General features: G+C 35.8%; 1 protein-coding gene across 8 annotated transcripts in view; it reads left to right on the top strand.

Annotated features, from left to right (window-relative positions):
• The window catches only part of BRAF (B-Raf proto-oncogene, serine/threonine kinase), a 162,139-nt gene that overhangs the window by 54,839 nt on the left and 84,194 nt on the right, over positions 1–23,106 (top strand). For all 8 annotated transcript variants that reach the window (XM_036863233.1, XM_036863232.1, XM_036863235.1 and 5 more), the window contains exon 2: positions 14,386–14,487. In XM_036863233.1, the coding sequence (XP_036719128.1) occupies positions 14,386–14,487 (102 nt within the window). The remainder of the gene's footprint in view (positions 1–14,385; positions 14,488–23,106) is intronic.

A 23,106-nucleotide genomic window follows, 5' to 3' on the forward strand; every position in this document is an offset into this window, starting at 1 on the left:
TTACTTGCTCTTAATCAACCAAAAGAAATATTTTGATCCTCTTATTCCATTTCAGATAATTTTAGATTAATTTCCAAGTTTAACTCAAAGTCAGGATATATTCTGTTATTGATTTCTTGAATACCACTTTCCTATTTTTATTTATTACTGTCTACTGGCCAAAGTAATTGTGGAACTACGATCAACAAACTCTTAAATCCTCAGCCTCTTTCTTAACCTGAAAGGTTCCAGACACCTGTCTGGCCCTTGATTATAGCCGTTCTTCAGCCTTCTCAAGTAAAACTGTTTCTTCACAACTCACAGACTTCAGGACTAAGATATTAGTAAGGAATGACTATAACAATTAATAATATCCTTGGGGAGGGGGTGGGAGGAATTGGGAGATTGGGATTGACACATACACACTATTGATACTATGTATAAAATAGATAAGTAATGAGAACTTACTGTATAGCACAGGGAACTCTGCATAATGCACTGTGGTGACCTAAATGGGAAGGAAATCCAAAAAAGGGGATGTATGTATATGTATAGCTGATTCATTTTGCTGTACAGTAGAAACTAACACAACAATGTAAAGCAACTATAGCCCAATAAAAATTAATTTAAAAAAAGAATAATATCCTTGACTCTCTAGTCCGCCTCCCCTTTTATGGGCAGAATAAATATTGATACCAGCTGCCCAGCGTCTCTCTGCCTGCACTCAGGCCGTTGAATGTCCTGCTCTAAGTTTATGCCATGAACCTCAGCAGGGCTTCAGCAGTGTCTTCACTTTCCCTATTAAGGCTGCATTTTCACTCATGGCAAACCTCTCACAGCCCCCATTCTCATCTGTGGACTTCACCTCAAACTTTATTGAGAAATTGGATGCAGCTGTCATCATCTTCGCACCACCATATCTGCAGACCTATCTGCATTGGTCTTCCATGTTCTCAGTCTTCCTCTCTCTTGTTATCAGAGACCTTCCATGACAGTCTAGTCTAATTCCTCTTCTTGTGACTCGGGTTCCATCTCTTCTTACTGTCTCTAGGGCTTCCTTCCTGCAGTTAGCTTCTCTTTTCCACATCATGAATTTCTCTCTATTGGATTTTCCCTTCAGCCTACAAACATACTCTGTTATCTGCCAGCCCTGATACATATGCAAATATATGTAAATATGATGATCAAAGATGTACAGTTATATAGATTTCATCCTTCCTAGTGTCTTCTATCCACTATTTCTTGTTCCTATTCTTATCCAATAAATTATCTTCATTGAATAGTTTTTCTCCTACCTCAGTGTCTGCTTCTTCTCAACCATTTTTGTGGACTCTATTCTTTACCAATCCTCTAAATATTGGTGGGCTCTAAGGTTGAGTCTTCTTTGCCTACACTCCCTTGGAAATTTGCTTATTAAAGTACTGTGACACCCAAATGTATCTCCTGCCTCATATCTCTTCCTGAGTGCTAAAATGCATAGCTAGCTGCCTCCTTGATCATTTAATTAACCTCTCTTGTGGGTGATATAATACTCGATTTCTTCTCCTCGAGATTCCCCACTTCAGTAAATGGCATCACCGTCCACCCTGTTACTTAGTCAAAATCTTGGGGTGAGCCTTGATTCTTATTTCTCTCTCTCACCCTTCTCCCATGTCTAATTTATTAGTGAGTTTCATTTTCCTACCTCTAAAATACATACCAGATTCACCAGTTTTTCTCCATCTCCACTGCTTCCACTTTAGTCCAAGCAATCGTCTCTTGCTTAGCCTACAACCGTAGTCTCACTGGTCTCCTCTGCATCCATTCTTGCCCTTCCTATAATCTCTTCTCCACTAAAGTGATATTTGAGGCACTATAATATATACTGCTTTGGATTTACATTGTCTAGAATTAAATTCTGACTTCATTGTTTACCAGCTTTGTGGCTTTGAGCAAAATACTTAACACCTCTGTGCCACAATATTCTCATCTATAAAATGTGATAATAATTGTCAATAATAATAAAATATCAATCAGGTTGTGTCACACACACACACACACACACACACACACACACACACACACCCCTCCACTTTTGAAACTTTGAATTCTCATATCTTAGAATAAAATCAAAGCTACTCACCATGGCTTTCAGGATGCTTCATAACCTGGCCCTTTGCCTAATTGTTCTGACCGCTTTTTGTTATCATTCTTGCTATCTTTAACTCTCTACTTTGAAACATGACTTTTTATGGAATATCTTTTTTTTTGGTGGGGGAGCAACTTAGGTTTTTGTTTTGTGTTTGTTTTGTTGTATGTAAAGATAGTGCCAAATTTTTAAAAATCAGTTGATGTTTTTTCACCTGGTGAATCATTTATCTTTATAAATAGACCTACTATGTTTTCTTGTTTTGTGGGAGACTGGTAAAATTCCTAGAAGTGGACCTGCTAAGTCAAAAGGTAGGAGTGTTTTCAGAACTATAAGTCCTGTTGAGGTAAATTTTTGAGACCTTATGTGACCAAAAAGTTTCATTTACCCTCATGCTTGATTGGTAGTTTCCTGGAGGGTAAAATTCTAGGTTCAAATCGTTTTTATTCAGGGCAATGAAAACATTACTCCATTGTCTTTTCTGTTCAAAGCTTTATTGAGATATAATTCACATATCATAGAATGCACCCATTTAAAGAGTACACTTCAGTAGTTTTTAATATATTCCCAGAGTTGTGCAATCGTTATCACAATCCATTGTAGAACATTTTTATCACCTCAAAGAGAATCCCCCAGATAGCATTCATTCCCCATTCCCACTAACCCCCCAGCCTTAGGCAATAAGTTAATCCATTTTCTGTTTCCATTATCTTTTCATGTTGCTGATGAAAAGTCTGATATCAATTCTAGTTATTCAGTAGGAAACATTTAGGGTTTTCTTCTCAGCTTTGAGTTTCTGAAGTTTATTCATGGAAACTAGGATTTATTCAGACATGTTTTTTTTACTCATTTATCTTAGCCCTCACTGAGCATTTTCAGTCAGAATACTGATGTTTTTCCTTAGGTCAAAATATTTTAAAATTGTTATTTCTTCTATTTTCATCATTTAGAGTTTTTATTAAATGAATTTTGAACTTCCCAGATATGTTCTTAATATCCCAACTATTTACTTGTGCTATGCACCTCTGTTTTTTCCTTTGTTTTGCTTTGCTTTACTTTCTGGGAAGTTTCTTTAACTTTATATTGCAAATCACTGCCATGGTCTTTACCAATGCTCATTCTGTTATTTACCCCTTCTAAATTTTTTTCCCAATAATAATATTTCCATTTTCTCCTTACCCAGTCATTCTGTTTGTTCATCATGATCGTTCTCTTTCTTCCTGTTGGATTTTCAGTGTCTTCTTTTTTTTTTAATTGAGATATAATTGACATATAACATTATATTAGTTTCAGGTATACAACATAATGATTTGATATTTGTGTATATTGAGAAATGATCACCACAATAAGTTAGTTAACATCCATTGCCACACAAAGAATTTTTTTTTACCCCTTAGGATGAGAACTTTTAAGATCTACTCTCTTAGCAACTTTCAAATATACAGTACAGTATTATTAACTATAGTCACCATGCTGTACATGTCTTGTGAATCTTTTTTTTTTTTTAATTATTTATTTATGGCTGTGTTGGGTCTTCGTTTCTGTGCGAGGGCTTTCTCTAGTTGTGGCAAGCGGGGACCACTCTTCATCGCGGTGCGCGAGCCTCTCACTATCGCGGCCTCTCTTGTGGAGCACAGGCTCCAGACGCGCAGGCTCAGTAATTGTGGCTCACGGGCCCAGCTGCTCCGCGGCATGTGGGATCTTCCCAGACCAGGGCTCGAACCCGTGTCCCCTGCATTAGCAGACAGATTCTCAACCACTGTGCCACCAGGGAAGCCCTCTTGTGAATCTTGACTGTCTATTCATACTTATGAATAAAAGACTGAGTTAATTACAGTAGAGAACTTTGTAGTTATACAGATCTAGACTTCTTTTCTAAATGGGAAGTCTGATTGTGGGTTTTCCATAAGTGTTTTGTGTTCATTGGTTGGTTTGTTTTAGGGCACAGGGATTGGAGTAGGCAGGTTTAGGGCTGCCCCAGTTACAAAAGTAAGGACAAGTTTAGTGTGGAAGGAGCTAACCAACTCACCAGGTCAATTTATTTATTTCCTTCCTTCTTTCCTTCCTTCCTTCCCTTTTCAAGCATATAGAAAATTGTAGAGAATAATATGACCATCCATGTATCCATTACCCAACTGTGTTGAATCATGTCTTTTTTCATATTTCCTTCAGATTTTTTAAATATATAAGAAAATTATAGAAACAATAATCAAAGAGATCATATAGATAATCAAAGATTACCTTTGAATCTATTCCCTGCCCTCTCTCTTTTCAGAGGTAACCATTATCCTGAATTTAGTGTTTATCATACCCATGCATGTTTCTATATTTTTGCTGTGGGTATATATCCATAAACAATGTCAGTTCCATGTTTAAAGCTGTACATACCCTGGAATTTGCTTTTTTCACTCAGTATTGTGTTTTTGAGATGTGTTCATGTTGATATATTTAGCTTTAGTTCTTCATTTTGACTTCTATCTAGTATTCCATTTCACAAATATATTGGAGTTTGCCCTTTTTTCTCTTAGGGAATATTTGACTTGGTTCCAATATTTTGCTATTATAAACATTATTGCAATGAATATGTCTCGTGCCTATGTTAATATGTAATAGCTAGATGATAGCTTAATGCCCATCTTCAACTTTACTAGATATTGCCAGTTTATTCTCAGACATTTACATTATACCTGCCTGTAGAATAGAAGAGCATCTATTGCTGTACATGGTTGGTGCTGAATTTTTTGCCAGTCCCATGGGTGTGAAATGGTTTCTCATTTTAATTTTCATTTCTTTGATTACTAATGAGGTTGTTTATTTTATCGTGTATTTATTGGATATTCTGAATTCTCTTCAGTGAACTCTTACTCATAAACCCTTTGCTCTGTTTTCTTTTGGATTATTTGACCTTTTCTAAAGAGATAACCAGTTACCCCAGCATTATTTATTATACACTCAATTTTGTTCCCCACTAAATTATAATGCCAGCACAAACCATATGCCATGTATATAAATACCTGTGCCTACTCAGCCATAAAAAAGAATGAAATAATGCCATTTGCATCAACATGGATGGACCTAGAGATTATCATACTAAGTGAAGTAAGTCAGACAAAGACAAATATCGTATGATATCACTTATATGTGGAATCTAAAAAAAAAATGATACAAATGAACTTATTTACAAAACAGAAATAGACTCACAGACATAGAAAACAAACTTAGAGTTACCAGAGGGGAGGGATAAATTAGGAATTTGAGATTAACAGATAAACACTGCTATATATAAAATAAATAAACAACAAGGACTTAATGTATAGCACAGGGAACTATATTCAGTATCTTGTAATCACCTATAATGGAAAAGAATCTGAAAAAGAATGTGTGTGTGTGTGTATAAAACTGAATCACTTTGCTATATACCTGAAACAGTGTAAATCAACGATACTTCAATTTAAAAAAAAATCCATGTTAAAAAAAAATCCCTGTGCTTCTGAGTCCTTTATTCAGTCCATTTACTCTGTTTTTCTATTCCTACCATACTATTGCTTTATAAATCTTGCTGTCTGGTAACACCTTTCTTACTTTCCTTATTATTAAAAGACTATCATTTTACAGTGCTTCCATAAGAATTTTAGAGTTTGTCAAATTCCATGGGAAAAAAATCTCTCTTGGGAATTTCTTTATTGTACTGCACTGAATGAATTTGGGGAAAATTGAGATTGTTATGGCATTGAGTCCTCACACACACACACACACACACACACACAATTTACGTATTTGTCAAATGAAGAGGGGGCACACACACACACATATCATATAGTGTAAATGTGAAATAAAGTTTAGTGGAGAAAAGTAAGTACCAGAATACACACAATCCCCTGAGCTCTTTTATTTCCACATATTTGTGTTCTTAGGGTAGACATAACTAGAATTAATTTACCATGGAAAGAGCTCCTAGGTAATAATTGGAGCTTTGATGTGGATGAAATGGCCTTATTAGAAAGGGAAAGGATCCTGAGCTCTGTAGCTGTCCTCAGCCTCTTCTTGCATTGAGTAAACTCAGGCTTTTGAGTCAGCTTCTTGATGTGCTATAATAAGAGGGGAGGCAATTAGCCTCCAGAGTCATCTGAGTTTGTCTCTTATCAATATTCTTTTATGCACTTGTATATTATTTTGTTGTTTACACCACAAAGATCTTGCAGTCTTTTGTTAGATTTATTCCTGAATTCTTTACAGTTTTTGTTGCTGTTGTGAACGGCATCTTTTTTTAATTGGCTCTGGCTGATGCATTGAAACACTATGTAATATTTGTATCCTTGATCTTACATCCGCCAGTCCCAGTCTTGCTGAACTCTTACATTAGTCTTTATAGTTAATAGTTACGAGCCCTAACGGTTTATAGAGTCTCTTGGGTTTTTCTATAGATAGCGTGTTTTCTACAAATAAATTTTTATCTCTACCAGTCCAATTCTGAAGTCTCTTTTTGTATCTTATCTCCATGCCATTAACTGTAACGTCTTGTATATCACAGCAGTGATAACAGGCACCCTTATCTTATTCCTCACCTTTCACTGTGGTATTTTGCTGCAGGTTTCATATACTTTATTAAAAGATCCCTATTTCTAACATTCTAAGATTTTTAAAATAAATGTTGACTTTTTCAAAAATATATTCACATTTTGTTACTCATTTCTAATTTAGTTGCATCATGGTAAATGAACATGGTTTGTGTGATAGCAATTTTTATATTTATGAAACTTGCTTTGTGGCTGATATATAGAAGTAAAAGGAAGAGTAACAAAACTTGATCAATTTCATAGAAGTCAGAAAAGCAAGAAAAAGTGGCATAAGCAGAAAGCACATAATAAGATGATAGAAATAAATCAGCTACAAAAATATAAATGAACTAAATTCTCTGGTTAAAACACAGATGTGTTTAAAACAAAATGAGCTAACAAAAAGAAAATCTATCTATAATTCATTTATAGGAGACACACAATGGTTGAAAGTCAAAGGGTGAGAAAAGACAGTACCAGACAACTAGTGGTAAAATGCTGGTGTAGGTAGGTTAATATCAGACTTTAAGATAAAAAGCATTGTTGGGGAGAAAGAGGACCATTACTTAACATTAAAGGTAAAAGAAATTAAAAGTTTGGTTAAGAACTCAAACCTACAGAAAAGTTGAAATAATAGTACCATGAACACTTATATAAATACTATTTACACTACCTAGATTCAACAGTATGTTAACATTTTGCTCAATTTATAGCTCCTAAGGAAAAAAAAGAAATTATTTTACCTGGTCACAATATCATTATGTCTAAGAAGATTGACAGTTTCATAATCTTATATCTAGTACATGTTCAAATTTGCACAGTTACCCCAAGAATATCGTTTATAGCTGTTCTCCATCCCTGAACTAAGATCTTCTCTTTGTGCATGCATTAAATCAGTTGCTGTCTTTTAGTAGTAGTTGTCTTTTAGTCTGAAGTGACCACCCACCATTTTGTTTCCCATGACATAATTTATTAAAGAAACCAGGACAGTTGTCATGGAATGACATGTTTGGGTTTGTCTGATTTCATAGCTTTGATTTTCAAAGAAAGGTAAATATCTTATAGAATGTCACATATTCCATATTTGATTATTTCATTGTGGTTCTTTTAGCATATTTTTCTTTATTCCTTATATTTCTTCTAAACTAGAAGCTAAGTATAAAGGTTTAGATTCTATTTAAATGTTTTGCACGTATACTTCGTGGGTGATAAATAATGTGTTGTTTATGTTGCATCACATCAAGAGGCACTTGTCAGGTTGTCACACTGTTAATGATTCTAAGCCACATCTCTCCTTGTAAAGGTGTATGTTTCCCTTTGTCTTTAATCTGGGGGAAAATACTTTGGCACTATGCTAGTATCCTGTTCATCAACTTTTCACCTAATGGTTTTAGCATCCTGTCCTTTCCTGAATCAATTATTTTATATTAGCTGGCATTCTTTTGTAAAGAGGAGCTTCTTGGGACTTCCCTGGTGGCGCAGTGGTTAAGAATCCGCCTGCCAATGCAGGGGACACAAGTTCGAGCCCTGGTCCGGGAAGATCCTACATGCCGCGGAGCAGCTAAGCCCATGCACCACAACTACTGAGGCTGCGCCCTAGAGCCCGCGAGCCACAACTACTGAGCCCTCATGCCACAACCACTGAAGCCCGCATGTCTAGAGCCCATGCTCCGCAACAAGAGAAGCCACTGCAATGAGAAGCCCGTGCACCACAACAAAGAATAGCCCGCACTTGCTGCAACTAGAGAAAAGCCCGCTCACAGCAACGAAGACCCAACACAGCCAAAAATCAGTCAGTTAATTAATTAATTTTAAAAACCCACACATACGTGCTATTTACTTATTAAAAAAAAAGAAGAGCCTCTTATATCAAATGAGAATAACTATGATTTTTCCCCAAAAGGCAGGATAAATGCATAATTCTTTTCCATTAATATTTAATTTTCTAAAGATGTCACAGTTACCTAGAGTCTCCCATCAAACACTATTTTTATGGGCTAGTGAATTTTTATTTTTAAAATGTATGCAGTCTATTATAGTTAATTGTAGTCTTTACTCTTTTTGCTGAAAACCTCCCGACCAGTAGGAGTCCCTTCAGGCTAGCTCCTGTGTTGTTTTCACATCTGTCCAACACAACAAGATGTTCCAGAACTCCTCTTCTTGAATAATAGATGGACCTTAAAATGCTTTAGTGCTGGTCATTTCTCCCAGTAGTTGTAGTCATTGTTTTAGTTATTATTTTATATAGTCTATGCTTATTTATATATACTGTTATGTTTATAGTTTCTAGATTCCCCATTTGTATTAGTTTCCTATGGCTGCAATAGCAAATTGCCTCAAACTTGGGTTACAACAGTACAAATTTATCCTCTTAGCAAGTCTGAAATAGGTTTCACTAGGCCAAAACTAAGGTGTCAGAAAGGCTGTGCTCTCTCTAGAGCAATTTCCTTGCCTTTTCCAGCTTCTAGCTTTGCATTCCTTGACTCATGGCCCCTTCTTCCAACTTCAAGGCCAGCAGTGTAGCATCTTCAGATCTCTCTGGTAGGTCTCCTATTGCCTAATGCTCTGTAGTAAAATCTCCCTCCAGTTCCATTTTATAAGGATGTGATTACACTTAGGGCCCACCCAGATAATCCAGGATAATCTCCCTAACTCAAGATACTTAATTACATCTGCACAGTTCTTTTTGTCATATAAGGTACCATTTATAGGTTCTGGGTTTCAGGATGTATACATCTTGGGGGATGTTAATTAGCCTGCCATACTGTTCTTTTATATTATTCTGGGTTCAGTTTCCTTCTTCTAGGTTGTTAGCTGTTTTCTTTTAGCACCTTGAAGTCAATTCATTATCCTCTGGCTTCTTTTACTGTTCTTAGGAGTATGACATCAGTCTAATTTATCTTTCTTTTCTTTCTGGTTGACTTTAAGAACTTTTATGCATTTTCACTTCAACCTGGATGGTTGTGGATTTAGTTTTATCTGTCATGGCCAGGACTCATTTTGCTACTCTTGAGTATTTTTGATTTCCAACTGTTTTGGAAAATTACAGCCATCTTCATTTCAAATATCTCTCCCATTTTCTGTTTACCTCTGCATTTACTAATTCTGTTCTTTATGTCTTTCATGTTTTCCTTTCATTTTTCTCTGCCTTTTGGCTAATTTTCTCTGAATCATCTTCTAGTTCTTTAATTCTCTTTTCAACTCTAATCTATTTACTTATACTGAGATTTTTTTTAATGACTGTATGATTCAAAATTCAGTCTTTGTAGTTTCTTCATGCTTCCTTTTTATATGTATGTGTTGTCTTTAAGCTTTGAGATCTTCCAGAGTTATTTCAGTAGGAACTTGCTCTTATATTTTGGTCCACAGTTTATTAGCTTTGATTTTTTTGGTCAAGCTTGATTATATCTGTATTATTTTAGAGGAATTACTCAGAATTTTTTCCGGTGAATGACAGGTGTGCTAGTTTTCTTGCTTTCAGTACCATGATTCTTTTAACAATTTTCTTGGAATTTTAGGGCAAAGTCTCTTCTTTGTTATTATTTATTATTTATTATCTTTGGTAATAATCATTTGTTTTTTGGCATCTATTAGACTAGTCCTGTAATTTTCTCCTTTGACCTAAAGTATTATGTTACTGGATTCCTAATGAATGACTATCCCCACATTAAAAAATACATATATAGTACTGAATTATGTTTAAGAGTTTGTCTTTCCTCACAGGTTGGATTATTTTGTGGCTTTATTTTTTTGTCTTATCTTTGTCAAGGTTTGACATCTAGATTTTGCTAGCTTCATAAACTGAATTTGGAAGATTTTCTTTTTTACATATACTATCACCTGTTAATAATTGATAGTGTATTTCCTTAAAGGTTTGATAGAAACCAATAATTTGGATCTGATACCTTCTTATTGGGAGGAGGGGATTCAGTGGCTGTAGTTTTTTCTGCCTTTGCTACCCTTCAGTTCCTCCCATAGCAGTTTGTCTGCATTATATTTTAACTTGGCTTTTAAAAAAAAATTCAGTCCTTTTTTGGAGAGTGAATTTTGCCATTTTTGAAGTTGCTAGAAATGATAAGCTGTTTACTAGTATTGCCTGGTTTTAATTGCTGTGTTCTACTGAAGAGATCAAAAAAGGATAGGAAATCTTCTAGTACCTTTCTTGAAGTTTTTTGTTTTTAATTCTTTCATTTCCATTTTAGGTTGTTGTAACAGTTTTTCTTGTTTTTCCAAGAAGACATTTTAAGGCCAAAGCTCTGTGTCTACTGTTAAATTTACAGTATCTTATTCTACTTTTTAATATATCGTCAAAGTATAAATATCATCAAAGTTTTTTTCTTACTCTTTGGGGAAAATCTGAAAGAATTTCCTCTCCCAGACTCATCTTTTCTAATTACAACTAGGGTTCTTTGTGATTTTTCTTCATTCTTTGGATATAAAGTTGCTTTTGTTTGGAAGTTAAGAAACCTGCCTTTCAGGCATTTGTGGTCAGGCCCTGCATTTTCTACCTCCAGCAAGAAAATTTAATTCTAATCAGTTCTAATCAGCTCAATCTCCTCATTTCCCCCATGCTCTTTGCCCTCTCTAATTTTTTTTCTTTTCCCTTTCTCCCATTCTTTGGGGGAATGGTTCTTTACCCTAACTGCACATGAGTTTTATCTGTGGAGCTTTAAAAAAAAAAAAAGAGGACTGTACTTAATTTCCTGGACTGGAAAGAATCGCTGAACTAGGATTAATTTTTCTCTCTTATCCTATTCTGAAGACAGCTTAACTCTTACCTTCAGCACTAATTGAATACGTGTTATGACAAATACACACCAAGATAAGTGATGGGGGAATAAAAGATGAATAAAACATGTTTCTGATCTCAAAGTAGCTAATAGATATGAAAAACATAAGCAGTTTTAGGATATCAACTTTTGACTATAAAGCAGTTCTGCCTGGGTGGTCAATGAACTCATCATAGAGGGAGTTTGTCATTTTCTGAGATGAAGAGACTAAGAAAAACAAGTTTTGACGGGGCTCTGGGGGACAGATCAAAAGTTAACTTTTGAACATGTTAAGTTTGAGATGCTTCTTAGTTATCTTAGTAGAGATATTCAGTAAGCAGTTGGACAAAAAGAGTCTGGAGTTGAGAGGATAGAGCTGGGTTTAAAAATTTGGGTTTCATCAATTCATATTTGGCATATAAAGCCACAAGATTAAGATCACTTGGGGAGTAAGTGTAGCTAGAGAAAAGAAGATATCTAATACTTGTTGGGGATATGAGAAATTAGCGAAGGAGTCATAAAGGAAAATATTGTAATATCTGACTATAGAAAAAATTAGAAACTTCTGTCATTTCTTCTCAAACTTTAATAAGGATCACTTTGTTAAAGTTCGGTGGGTCTGAAATGGGGCCTGACATTCTGCTACTCTAACAAACTTCCAGAAGATTATGCTGCTGGTAGTCTATGAACCATGCTTTGAGTAGCAAGACTTTCTATGACTACAGAGACATAAAGTAAAAAGGAAAGACTGAAACGTTTGTAGGAGAATAAGGATTAATACCCAGAATATCCAGAATAAAGAGTATCTATAAATGAACAAGAAAAAAATAGATGGGGAGAAAGAATACAGATAGGGAATTTTCCATAAAGAAATTAAAATGGTCAATAAACATGAAAAATGCTCAACTTTCTGGGAAATACAAATTGGAACAACAAGATCATCTTTCCCCTTAAGATCAGGAAAAGTTTAAAAGTTTGAAAATATCCAGTGTTGGTGGGATTGTGGGGAAAAGGGTGGACTGATACCCTAGTAGGAGGGTATCTTGGTACCTTTTTCCTTTTGGAAGATCATTTGGCATATTAACTTTTTAAATGTGCATATCCTTCAATCCAGGAATCCTTTGCCTTAGTATCTAAAAGGAAAACTTGTACCTTTGCCCAGAAAGGCATTTCAGAGCTATTCACTGAATTGTTTGAAGTTGAGAAAAATGAAATAATCTAAATGTCCTCTAGTAAGGAATTATTAAATAAACCAAGGGTCCTGAAACCCTTTGCTCACTTATTCTCCCTTGTACATTTTAAAATTGTCTCACATTTTTGGGACTTCCCTGTTGGCTCAGTGGTTAAGAATCTGCCTGCCAATGCAGGGGACACGGGTTCGAGCCCTGGTCCGGGAAGATCCCACATACCGTGGAGCAACTAAGCCCGTGCACCACAACTACTGAGCCTGTGCTCTAGAGCCCACGAGCCACAACTACTGAGTCCACGTGCCCGTGCTCCGTGACAAGAGAAGCCACCGCAATGAGAAGTCCATGCACTGCAATGAAGAGTAGCCCCCGCTCACCACAACTAGAGAAAGCCCGCGTGCAGCAACGAATACCCAGTGCAGCCAAAAAATAAATAAATAAATGAATAAAAATTTTTTAGAAAATTGTCTCACGTTTTTTCATTATAACTTTAATAGTTTAGAAGGCCATGATTTCTAGTATATGTTAAATACATTTTGGTTACACCTTAAAATTGCAGATTCAAATCATTCAGTTTATAGAGAGTATCTATCATATACCGTATGGTAATTTGCAAAGCAGATTCTCACACCACTCAGATAAATTGAACTCATTTATCATTAAGGAAAAAAAATCTGACTTCTTATTTATCTTAAAATAAACATGTAATATGTGCCTGTATTATGACTTCTGAATTCTAGACTTCTGAATTCTCAGCTGGCTGAGACTTCTGAATTCTCAGCTGGCTGGCTGGATAAATGGATGAGGCTTGGAGCCTTCCCAAGAATGTGTTTCATTAATAAAATAAGGTCTTGCTCTTAATTTTCCCCCTTTTTTCCAAGGGATTTTCCTTCTTCTTTTGTTTGTTAGGTGCTTTGAAGTTTATACAGCTCAGAACAGTGCACCTTAGTAGGATTTGAGATGGATAAGAACTTTGCCTTTCTCTTACAAAGTGGAGAATTACAAAGTGGTAATTTTAAAAGGAGAGGAAGAAAGGAGAACTAGTTCTAAAGCAGATCAATTAAGAAGAGTACAGATAGACATTGAGGATCTGGAAATTGATTCTCCTAAAATCATCCATGTCGACCTAACCTTAGGTTACCGTTGAAGTTTGAAGACCGTTGAAATAAGCAGTGTCATAACAATATTTTGAAATGAATGTTATCTATCTATACTTACTTCAGCCATTTAAAAGGATGCTTATACAACCCTTTAAACGGAGTAAAATACATGTGTATTAACATGGAAAGAATTCTGAGGCATGTTGTTTGGTGAAAAAAGCAAGTGTTAAAAATATTTTAATATGTAATATTTATATTATATATAGTTGTATATTTTATGTATGTATATATTTATGTTTTTTACTTGAGTGAAAAGGAGACAAGGAAGAATGTATATCAAACTGTAAACAGCACTTACCTTTTAGGCAGGGGGCCCAGCAATGTGGGGAAAGTGAAAAGAAATTTTCATTGCGTGTTCCTGAATACTCATGTATTACTTAAATCTTTTATAGTTGAGAATATATTGTGTTACTAGTGTAGGAAAAAATTTAAAGAAGTTTAATAATAAAAGGGAAAACCCACTATACTAAATGATCTCTAAGGTCTCTAAGGTTTAAATTTCAGGGAACACTGGCAGTTACTGCAATATTTTAATAGAAATGTTAAAATATTTCTAATTCATATTCTAAATGATTTGTATTCAAATTCTTTCAAAATATTTTTTAGGTGTGGAATATCAAACAAATGATTAAGTTGACACAGGAGCATATAGAGGCCCTACTGGACAAATTTGGTGGGGAGCATAATCCACCATCAATATATCTGGAGGTAAGCTTTTGAGTATCATGTATGTAGTAATTTTGAAAAGAAGAAAATGAACTTATAAAAAAGCATTTGTACTGGTAATATTGGTTATTTTAGGGAGTGGGATTAGAAGTAGATATGGGAAGAGAGAATTAGCTTTGTCTTTATTGTACTTTTTAATCTTGTTTCACTTGTTACAATAAATATGTAGTATTTTCTAATTTGGAAAATATCAAAACTAAAGGAGAAGGTGTATATAAGCTTCAAAATATCACCCTGGTTTTAAAAAAACAAAAACTTAGTGAAAAAAGAGAGAAAACAGTCTTTTCTGGAGGTCAGCAAACTAGTTACCATATTAGAAAATGGGGAGAATTTTGTGAAATATCTTTTTCCCAGAACAAATCCCCACAAAATAGGTTTTTGCTTCCTTATGGGTAAAGTCTACAGTATTTAAATAGCTCAAAATTGCTTAGCCTTACTGTCTGATAGTGCCTTCAGGCTTTTGTATCAAGCCTTTAAGGTCATTGTAAATTTACTGATTACTCATTGTTCTTAATCCTATGAGGTAGTAGTTACTGTTACAATCACAGATAGGCTTTCTTGGCATTAGTTTCCTATGTACGTCACTCAGGTTCCGCAGCTAGGAAGCTGTTATGGCATCTAGGCAGTCAGGCTCCACGGCCCACACTGCTTACCACTACACTATCCTGGCTGTCTCTATAAAAGCTGGCTCCAACTGTAATCACTAGTCATACTGGGAGAGAACGCTAAATTACAAATGATCAGGTTACCATTTGCCTTCAAATGTCAGAGATTTTTAGGCATGGATTGACAGACTCCTAAACGAAAATTCTAATTTAGTAATCTAATTACTTTTAAAGGGTAAGTTAAATCTTCAGTATTTCAAGAGAAAGTAAGCTTGCATTTCTAAAATAAACTTGGAAGTTTGGAAGTAACTGCTAATAAACTGTTCTCTTCTTCATATGGCTTATCACAGAGCACACTGCCAGTTAGTATCGGTGCTAGGACTAGAATTCATACCTCTGAATATAGTTAGTGTACTTTCTAATATCCCATGCTGTCTGTTTTACTTGTATGTGTGAGGAGAGCAAGCAAAGGAGTCATAAGGAGGCAAAGTCCTGGTGAAATAGTAATTCTTTGTTAATCAGAATTAGACAACTTAACCAGCAGTTTTTCTGCCAACCATTTTGTGTCAGGAAACTTTCCTCATCCTCAGATGTAATACATTTGCATCGATCACCATGTCTCACTGTTGCAGGGATTTACTACCCCTCCACACACATACGCTTCAGGCTTTTTACTATTTGAATTACATCTAACGAGGACGGTATACAGCAGACTATACCTCGTAGGTTATATCATTAGCATGTAGATTCTTACTCTCAGGGACTAACATTACACAATTTCTCTGTAGAAGGCAGTATAATATAGTGGTTAAGATGAACCATGGAGTCACACAGACCCTGTGTTTAAATTCTGGCTCTGCCTTAATTTATGCAGACAGGTTACCTAACCTCCTTATACCTCACCTCATTGGTAAAATGGGACTATATCACACATATGGTAATTTAAAGATTAAATTGAGTTTATAATTATGAGATAGCATAGTTCCTGACACATATTAAGTGCTCCGTAAATCTTTGATTCATTTGTTCAACAGATAATTTTTGAGTGCCTGCTAATATTTGTACTTGTCTAAGCTCAGGGGATATAACAAAAAACAACCACCCCACCCACCCCACCCCCCAGCCAAATCTCTGCCTTCAGATAGCTTGTATTTTAATCAGGGGAGTGGGTCACAGAAAATAAACATAGAAATAATAAAACATTGAACTTACCACCGTTTGATATACTGTGAAGAGGAGCCTGGCTGCAGATGACAGTATTCTTCCCTGAGGAAAGTTGACCAGGCCCAGGGAGAAGACTTGTGGGTATTGCTATTTGAAGGCCCTTAAGTGGGTAATCTACTGATTACCCGCTGAGACCCACCACTCTCCTTTCTGTCTCTATGAATTTTACTACTCTAGAACGTCACGTAAGTGGAATTCTAACATATTTCCTGTAACTGGCTGATTTCATTTAGCATAATGTCTTCAAGCTTCATCCATGTTGAAGCATGTGTCAGAATTTTCTTCCAATTTAAGGCGGAATACTATTCCATTGTATGTATATATCACATTTTATTTATCCATTTATCTGTCGATGGCTACCCTCACTGGTTGGTTGTTTCCACCTTTTGGTTACTGTGAATAATGCTGATTTTACTTCTTTTGGGGGTGTATACCCAGAAGTGGAATTACTGAATCATAAGACAGTTCTGTATTTAATTTTTGAAGGAATTGCCATTCTCTTTTCCATAAGCAACTACATTTTGCATTCCCACTAACAATCCTTTATATCCTTGCCAAGACTTATTTTCTGTGTGTGTGTGTGTGTGTGTGTGTGTGTGTGTGTTTAATAATAGGCATCCTAATGAGTGTGAAGTGGTATCTCATTGTGGAAATGCAAATCTCCAGCTTTGTTCTTCTTTTTCAAAATTGTTTTGGCTATTTGGGATCCCTTGAATTTCCTCATGAATTTCAGGATGGATTTTTCTATTTCTCCAAACACATTGCCATTTTGGTAGGGATTACATTGAATCTGTAGACTGCTTTGGGTAGTATTGACATCTTAAGAGTCCTTAACTCTTAAATATGAATGGACAGTTAAGAATAACCAGATAGGGACTTCCCTGGTGGCACAGTGGTTAAGAATCCACCTGCCAATGCAGGGCACATAGGTTCGAGCCCTGGTCCAGGAAGATCCCACATGCCATGGAGCAACTAAGCCTGTGTGCCACAACAACTGAGCCTGCGCTCTAGAGCCTGTGAGCCACAACTACTGAGCCTGCATGCCTAGAGCCCGTGCTCTGCAATAAGACAAGCCACCTCAGTGAGAAGCCTGCGCACCGCAACCAAGAGTAGCCCCCACTCGCCGCAACTAGAGAAAGCCCGCGCGCAGCAAGAAGACCCAACACAGCCAAAAATCAAATAAATAAATAAATAAAAATTTTTAAAAAATGATAAATGAATAACCAGATATTTAAAGAAAGCTGTTAACAGGAAAGATAATGGCAGAAATGGTCAAAAGGAACTCAGAAACAGTGCAGAAAACAGAAGAAAATTTGAAAATAACTATAGTTAACATCAAAGATAAGAGAAAATATAGTAATCTGTTCTTATTTCGTGGTTGTACTAAAGAAGCAAAAGTAATAGAGAATAAGAAAGAGCTCTTGGAAACTAAAATAGTAAATTAAAATGGCATAACGGAAAATTTAAATACATAATGTGTGTGTATCTGCATGTGCATATAAACAGACAAACAAACAAATGCTATAAAGTTAAGGACATCTTCCAGAAAGTAGAAAAAAACAAAGATGGAAAATATTAAAGGAAAGATTGGAAAAATTAGAGAATAAGTCTAGGAGATCTATAAAAATTACAAATGTTTTTAATCTGCAAATAACAAATACCAATTTGTCCAAACACGTAGGGGTTTTAATTTCCGCTCCCATAACAAGAAACATGGAGGTAAATTATTCAAAGATTGTTCTACAGCTCAAGGTTGTCAGACACTGGGGTAGATTGCTGTAGTCCTTTTGGTTTTTCTGTCATAACTGCAGCACATCTGAGAATTGTACTCTAACACAACACGTCAAATCGGGAAGAAGAGATCACAGATGTTCTCTGGTGTACTGAGCCCTTTCAAGGAGGAAAACCATCCCCCCCAAATTCCTTACAAGTCTTTACATTTCACCAACCAGAATGGGGTTACATACACCCCTAGACTAGTGACTGTGCTTACATTTCCTGAAATAAGAGGCTAAAAAGTAAAATTTTCCCAGTGTTCACAATTTGGCTTCCGATTAGTTTGTGCACTGGCAGGTAGAAGTTGTGCTGTAGCATTTCGAAAGAAACCCCTTTGGTGTTTTCATAGAAAGATAAATCTTTACCTATCTCTCCATTTCTTCCTTTTAGCAGAACAGAATGAAATCACTTATATCACCATCAGAAATCCTCGTGACTTTCTTTTTTCTATGTACTAATTTATTTAAAAACGAGCTTTTAAGTTCTGGATTTTCTCCAACTGGCATAAGAATAATAATTAACATTCTGTTGATTCCCTTGATGGTAACTGCAGTGAAATGAACTATTGTACTCTAAAGAATTTCAGGTTTGTCTTTTCAATCTTTGGTTCCAGTCTTTTCTTTTTATCATCATACAGAGGAAGAGAAGATGAGTTTCCCCTAAAAGTCATTTCCCAGAATTTCTTATTTTTCTCCCAATTCTTCTGTATTTACTCATCTAACAAATTATTTGAATGCCTTCTATGTGTAAGATATAATGCTAGATGCTTTTCCGGTAGTAGATTCTTCTTTCTAGACCTGATATATTGGATTCCAGAGATGAAGAGATAAAGTTTCTGGAATAACCCTACGTATCTGGCGTTAACACACTGACTCTAAACTACCACCGAATTTATATGTGTGCTGGAGTCCCCTGCAGGCAGACAGATGATGACAATAAAGCTCCTAACATCTGTTGAGTGCTTGCTCTGCCAGGAACTGTTCTAAGCATACAGTAGGTCATTTAATCCTCAACCTGCCCTGTGAGTTACATTTAATATTCTCATTTCCATTTTATAGATGAAGAAGCTCAGGCACAGAGGGTTTTAATAATAACATGACGAGGGTTACACAACTAGTAATGGGGTAGCCAAAGTTTGAAGCCAGACATACTGAATTCAGAACCTGTGTTCTTTTTCTTTTTTTTGTGAGTCTTCTATAACTGCTTACATTTTCCCCACGTGTATGTCTTCTTTTTTTTTTTTCTTTTTTATCAGAGCCTGTGCTCTTAATTGCTATATCATTATTATGATGCTGACAGCCTTTCTGATCTGTAGTCTGTGTAGAACCCAGGATAATACAGAGACATTTATCAAAACAAATACTGCAATGAAAATAATACTGGGACTCCCATGGTGGTCCAGTGGTTACGATTCTGTGCGTCTAGTACAAGGGGCACAGGTTCAATCCCTGGTCAGGGAAGTTCTGCATACCACTCAGTGTGGCCCCCCCCAAAAAAAATCTGCAAAGAAAATAATACAGGAAGCTAGGTGCTTCCTTTGGAATGCAGAACAGTTCATTAATTATTACTCATGGGTAGTTTGAAAGATTTCATTGTATCTTGTAAGATTAAGTTCAAAAGAATAAATATAATGAACTCTAATGATAAAAATTTTTTCTTCCACTGCCTTTTCCCATTATGTTTTAATTAAGTACGTCCTTAATTTTCTTCCCATTTTTATTTTTTTATTTATTATTTTTTTAAAGTCTTTATTGAATTTGTTACAATATTGCTTCTGTTGTTTATGTTCTGGTTTTTTGGCCATGAGGCATGTGGGATCTTAGCTCCCCCACCAGGGATTGAACCCAAACCCCCTGCATTGGGAGGTGAAGTCTTAATCACTGGACTGCCAGGGAAGTCCCCATCTTCCCATTTTTAATTGGGAAATCATTCATATACCATAAGATTCACTTTTTTAAAGTGTACAATTGCGTAGTATATAGCATATGCACAGAATTGGACAGTCATCACCACCATCTAATTCCAAAACATTTTCATCACCTCAAAAAGAAACCCTTTACCCATTGGCAGTCGTTCTCTCCAGCCCCTGGCAACCACTGATCTACTTTCTAAATCTATGGATTTGCCTATTTGGACATTTCGTGTAAATGGAATCATACACAATGTGGCCTTTTGTGACAGGCTGCTTTCACCTTAGCAGAATGTTTTCAAAATTCAACCATGTTGTAGCATGTAGCATTCATTGTAGCATTTATTCCTTTTTATGGCTAATATTCTATCATGTGGATATGTCACATTTTGTTTATCCATTAATCAACTGATGGACATTTAGGTTGTTTCCACTTTTGGGCTATCATGAATAAAGCTGCTATGAACATTCATGTACAGGTTTTTGTGGTAGGCATATGTTTTCAGTTCTTTTAGTTATGTACCTAGGGATGGAATTGCTGTGTCCTTTGGTAACTCTGTGTTTTAACTTTTTGAGGAACTACCAGACTGTTTTCCGAAGTGGCTGCACCATTTTACATTCCCACAAGCAATGTGTGAGGGTTCCAGTTCCTATACCTCATCACCAACACTTGTTATTTTCCATTTTGTTATTATTATTGCCATCCTAGCAGGTGTGAATTGGCATCTCATTGTGGTATTTTGATTTGTAATTCTTTGGTGACTAATGATATTAAGCATCTTTTTCATGTGCTTATTAGCCATTTGTATATCTTCTTGGGAAAAATGTCTATTCACATCCTTTGCCCATTTAAAAAACTGGGTTGTCTTTTTATGACTGAGTTGTAAGAGTTCTTTATATATTCTTGGTAGGAAATCCTTATCAGATATGATTTGCAAATATTTTCTCCCATTCTGTGGGATGTCTTTTTTTGACTCTCTTGATAGTGTCTTTTGAAGCACAAAAGCTTTAATTTTGATGAAGTCGAGTTTATCTACTTTTTCTTTGGTTGCTGTGTTTTGGTGTGTCATCTAAGAAACCATTGCCTAATCCAGGGTCATGATGATTTACTTCTATGTTTTCTTCTAAGAGTTTTTTAGTTTTAGCTCTTACTTTTAAGTGTATGATACACTTTGAGTTAATTTTGTAATATGATGTTAGGTAGTAGTCCAACTTCATTCTTCTGCATGCAGATATTCAGTTGTACCAGTAACATTGTCAAAAACCAGTTAACCATAAATGTAAGCCTTTTTTTCTGGACTCTCAATCTATTGTGTTTTTTTATATGTGTATCAGTATCATATGTTTTGATTACTGTAGCTTTATAGTAACTTTTGAAATCAGGAAATGTAAATCTCCAAACTCTGTTCTTTTTCAAGATTGTTTTGGTTATTCCAAGTACTTTATACTTCTGTGTGAATTTTAAGATCAGCTTGTCCATTTCTGCAAAAGAAAAGCCAGCTGGGATTTTGATAAGGATTGCATTGAATCTGTAGATCAATTTGAGGAGTATTTTCATCTTAATAATATTGTGTTCTTACATTCTTTTTTAAGTTCAAAAATAAATGAACTATACTTAAGTTTGAAAAAAGAATCCATTAAATGAATGAATGAATAAATAAATAAATAAATAACGTGAGCTGTGCCCTCAACTACCTTATAGTTTAGTAGAGTCATGTTGAGAACTCAGCGAAGTAATACAGTAATAACGATAAGAACTAGTACCAGTTATTACTACTAATAAAAGTATTTATTGGGTTTTTGCTGTAATAGCTTCCTTTGCTAGTATTATTTCACTTAATGCTCACAAAGTTTTTTCACAAATGATTTTTTAAAAAGCCATATAAAGAAGAGTGTGGTAATACTCCAAAGGAGGTGAAAAGAAAATACCGCTTTTGGATTCTTATCAAGCAGACCTTTGAATTAAACTTTGAAAAATAAGTAGGATTTTGATGGGAAGGAATGGGGTTTTGGAAACGCTGCCTCCTGAAGAAATATCTGGTTTCTGCAGCTTCTTGAAGCACCAAAGGAATTTTGTTGATGGTGGTAATGGTGCTTGAGGTGTATGTTTATGTGGGAGGACTTGCTCAAGTTTGCAGGGTAAGAAAACAGAGAAAAAGGGAAAGTTGGAAGATATGAGAAAATGGAGATAATGATGAACCAAGGCCTCTACAGAAGAGGCTCTAAACACCCAGTGTTAACACTAAATTGAGAGGAAAAGAAGGATGGGGAAAGATGGGGAGAATTGATTGGACAAAGAAAGAAGAGGAAGCTTTTATTTGATGGCTTTGATCTTCAGAGTAAATTTGAAGGTAATGCTATTTTCTTGAGTGAATTAAAGGTTGGGGGATGAAGTTAGGATCCAGAGAAGCATAAGAAGGGTGGGAGTAAGTATTGTGAGAAATGTAATATGAATTAAAAATAAGTACAGGGGCTTCCCTGGTGGCACAGTGGTTAAGAATCCGCCTGCCAATGCAGTGGACACGGGTTCGAGCCCTGGTCTGGAAAGATCCCACATGCCGTGGAGCAACTAAGCCCGTGCGCCGCAACTACTGAGCCTGCGCTCTAAAGCCCAGGAGCCACAACTACTGAGCCTGTGTGCTACAACTACTGAAGCCCACGCGCCTAGAGCCTGTGCTCCGCAGCAAGAGAAGCCACCACAATGAGAAGCCCGCGTGCTGCGATGAAGAGTAGCCCCCGCTCACTGCAACTAGAGAAAGCCCGCACATAGCAACGAAGACCCAACGCAGCCAAAAATAAATTAATTAATTTTTAAAAAATTAAATAAATAAATACAAATTTTCATATAGTAGTGTGAAAGACTAATTTCCATGAATTGATAATGGAACCAGTTGGCCTTGTTTTATTATTTTCTTCAGTAATGTGTGGTAACCTGAGAGAAAGAATGGAGTAATTGAATGATAGAATTTACCCAAAGTTGGTATTTGACAAGCAAGTTGGTAAAAGAATAAGAATTAACCAGACAATCTAAGATGTTACCATTGGCATTGTTGAAATGGTGAGCCACGAAGTATGGGAAGTAAAACA

The sequence above is a fragment of the Balaenoptera musculus genome, chromosome 9 (assembly GCF_009873245.2).
Source record: "Balaenoptera musculus isolate JJ_BM4_2016_0621 chromosome 9, mBalMus1.pri.v3, whole genome shotgun sequence".
NCBI lineage: Eukaryota > Metazoa > Chordata > Mammalia > Artiodactyla > Balaenopteridae > Balaenoptera > Balaenoptera musculus.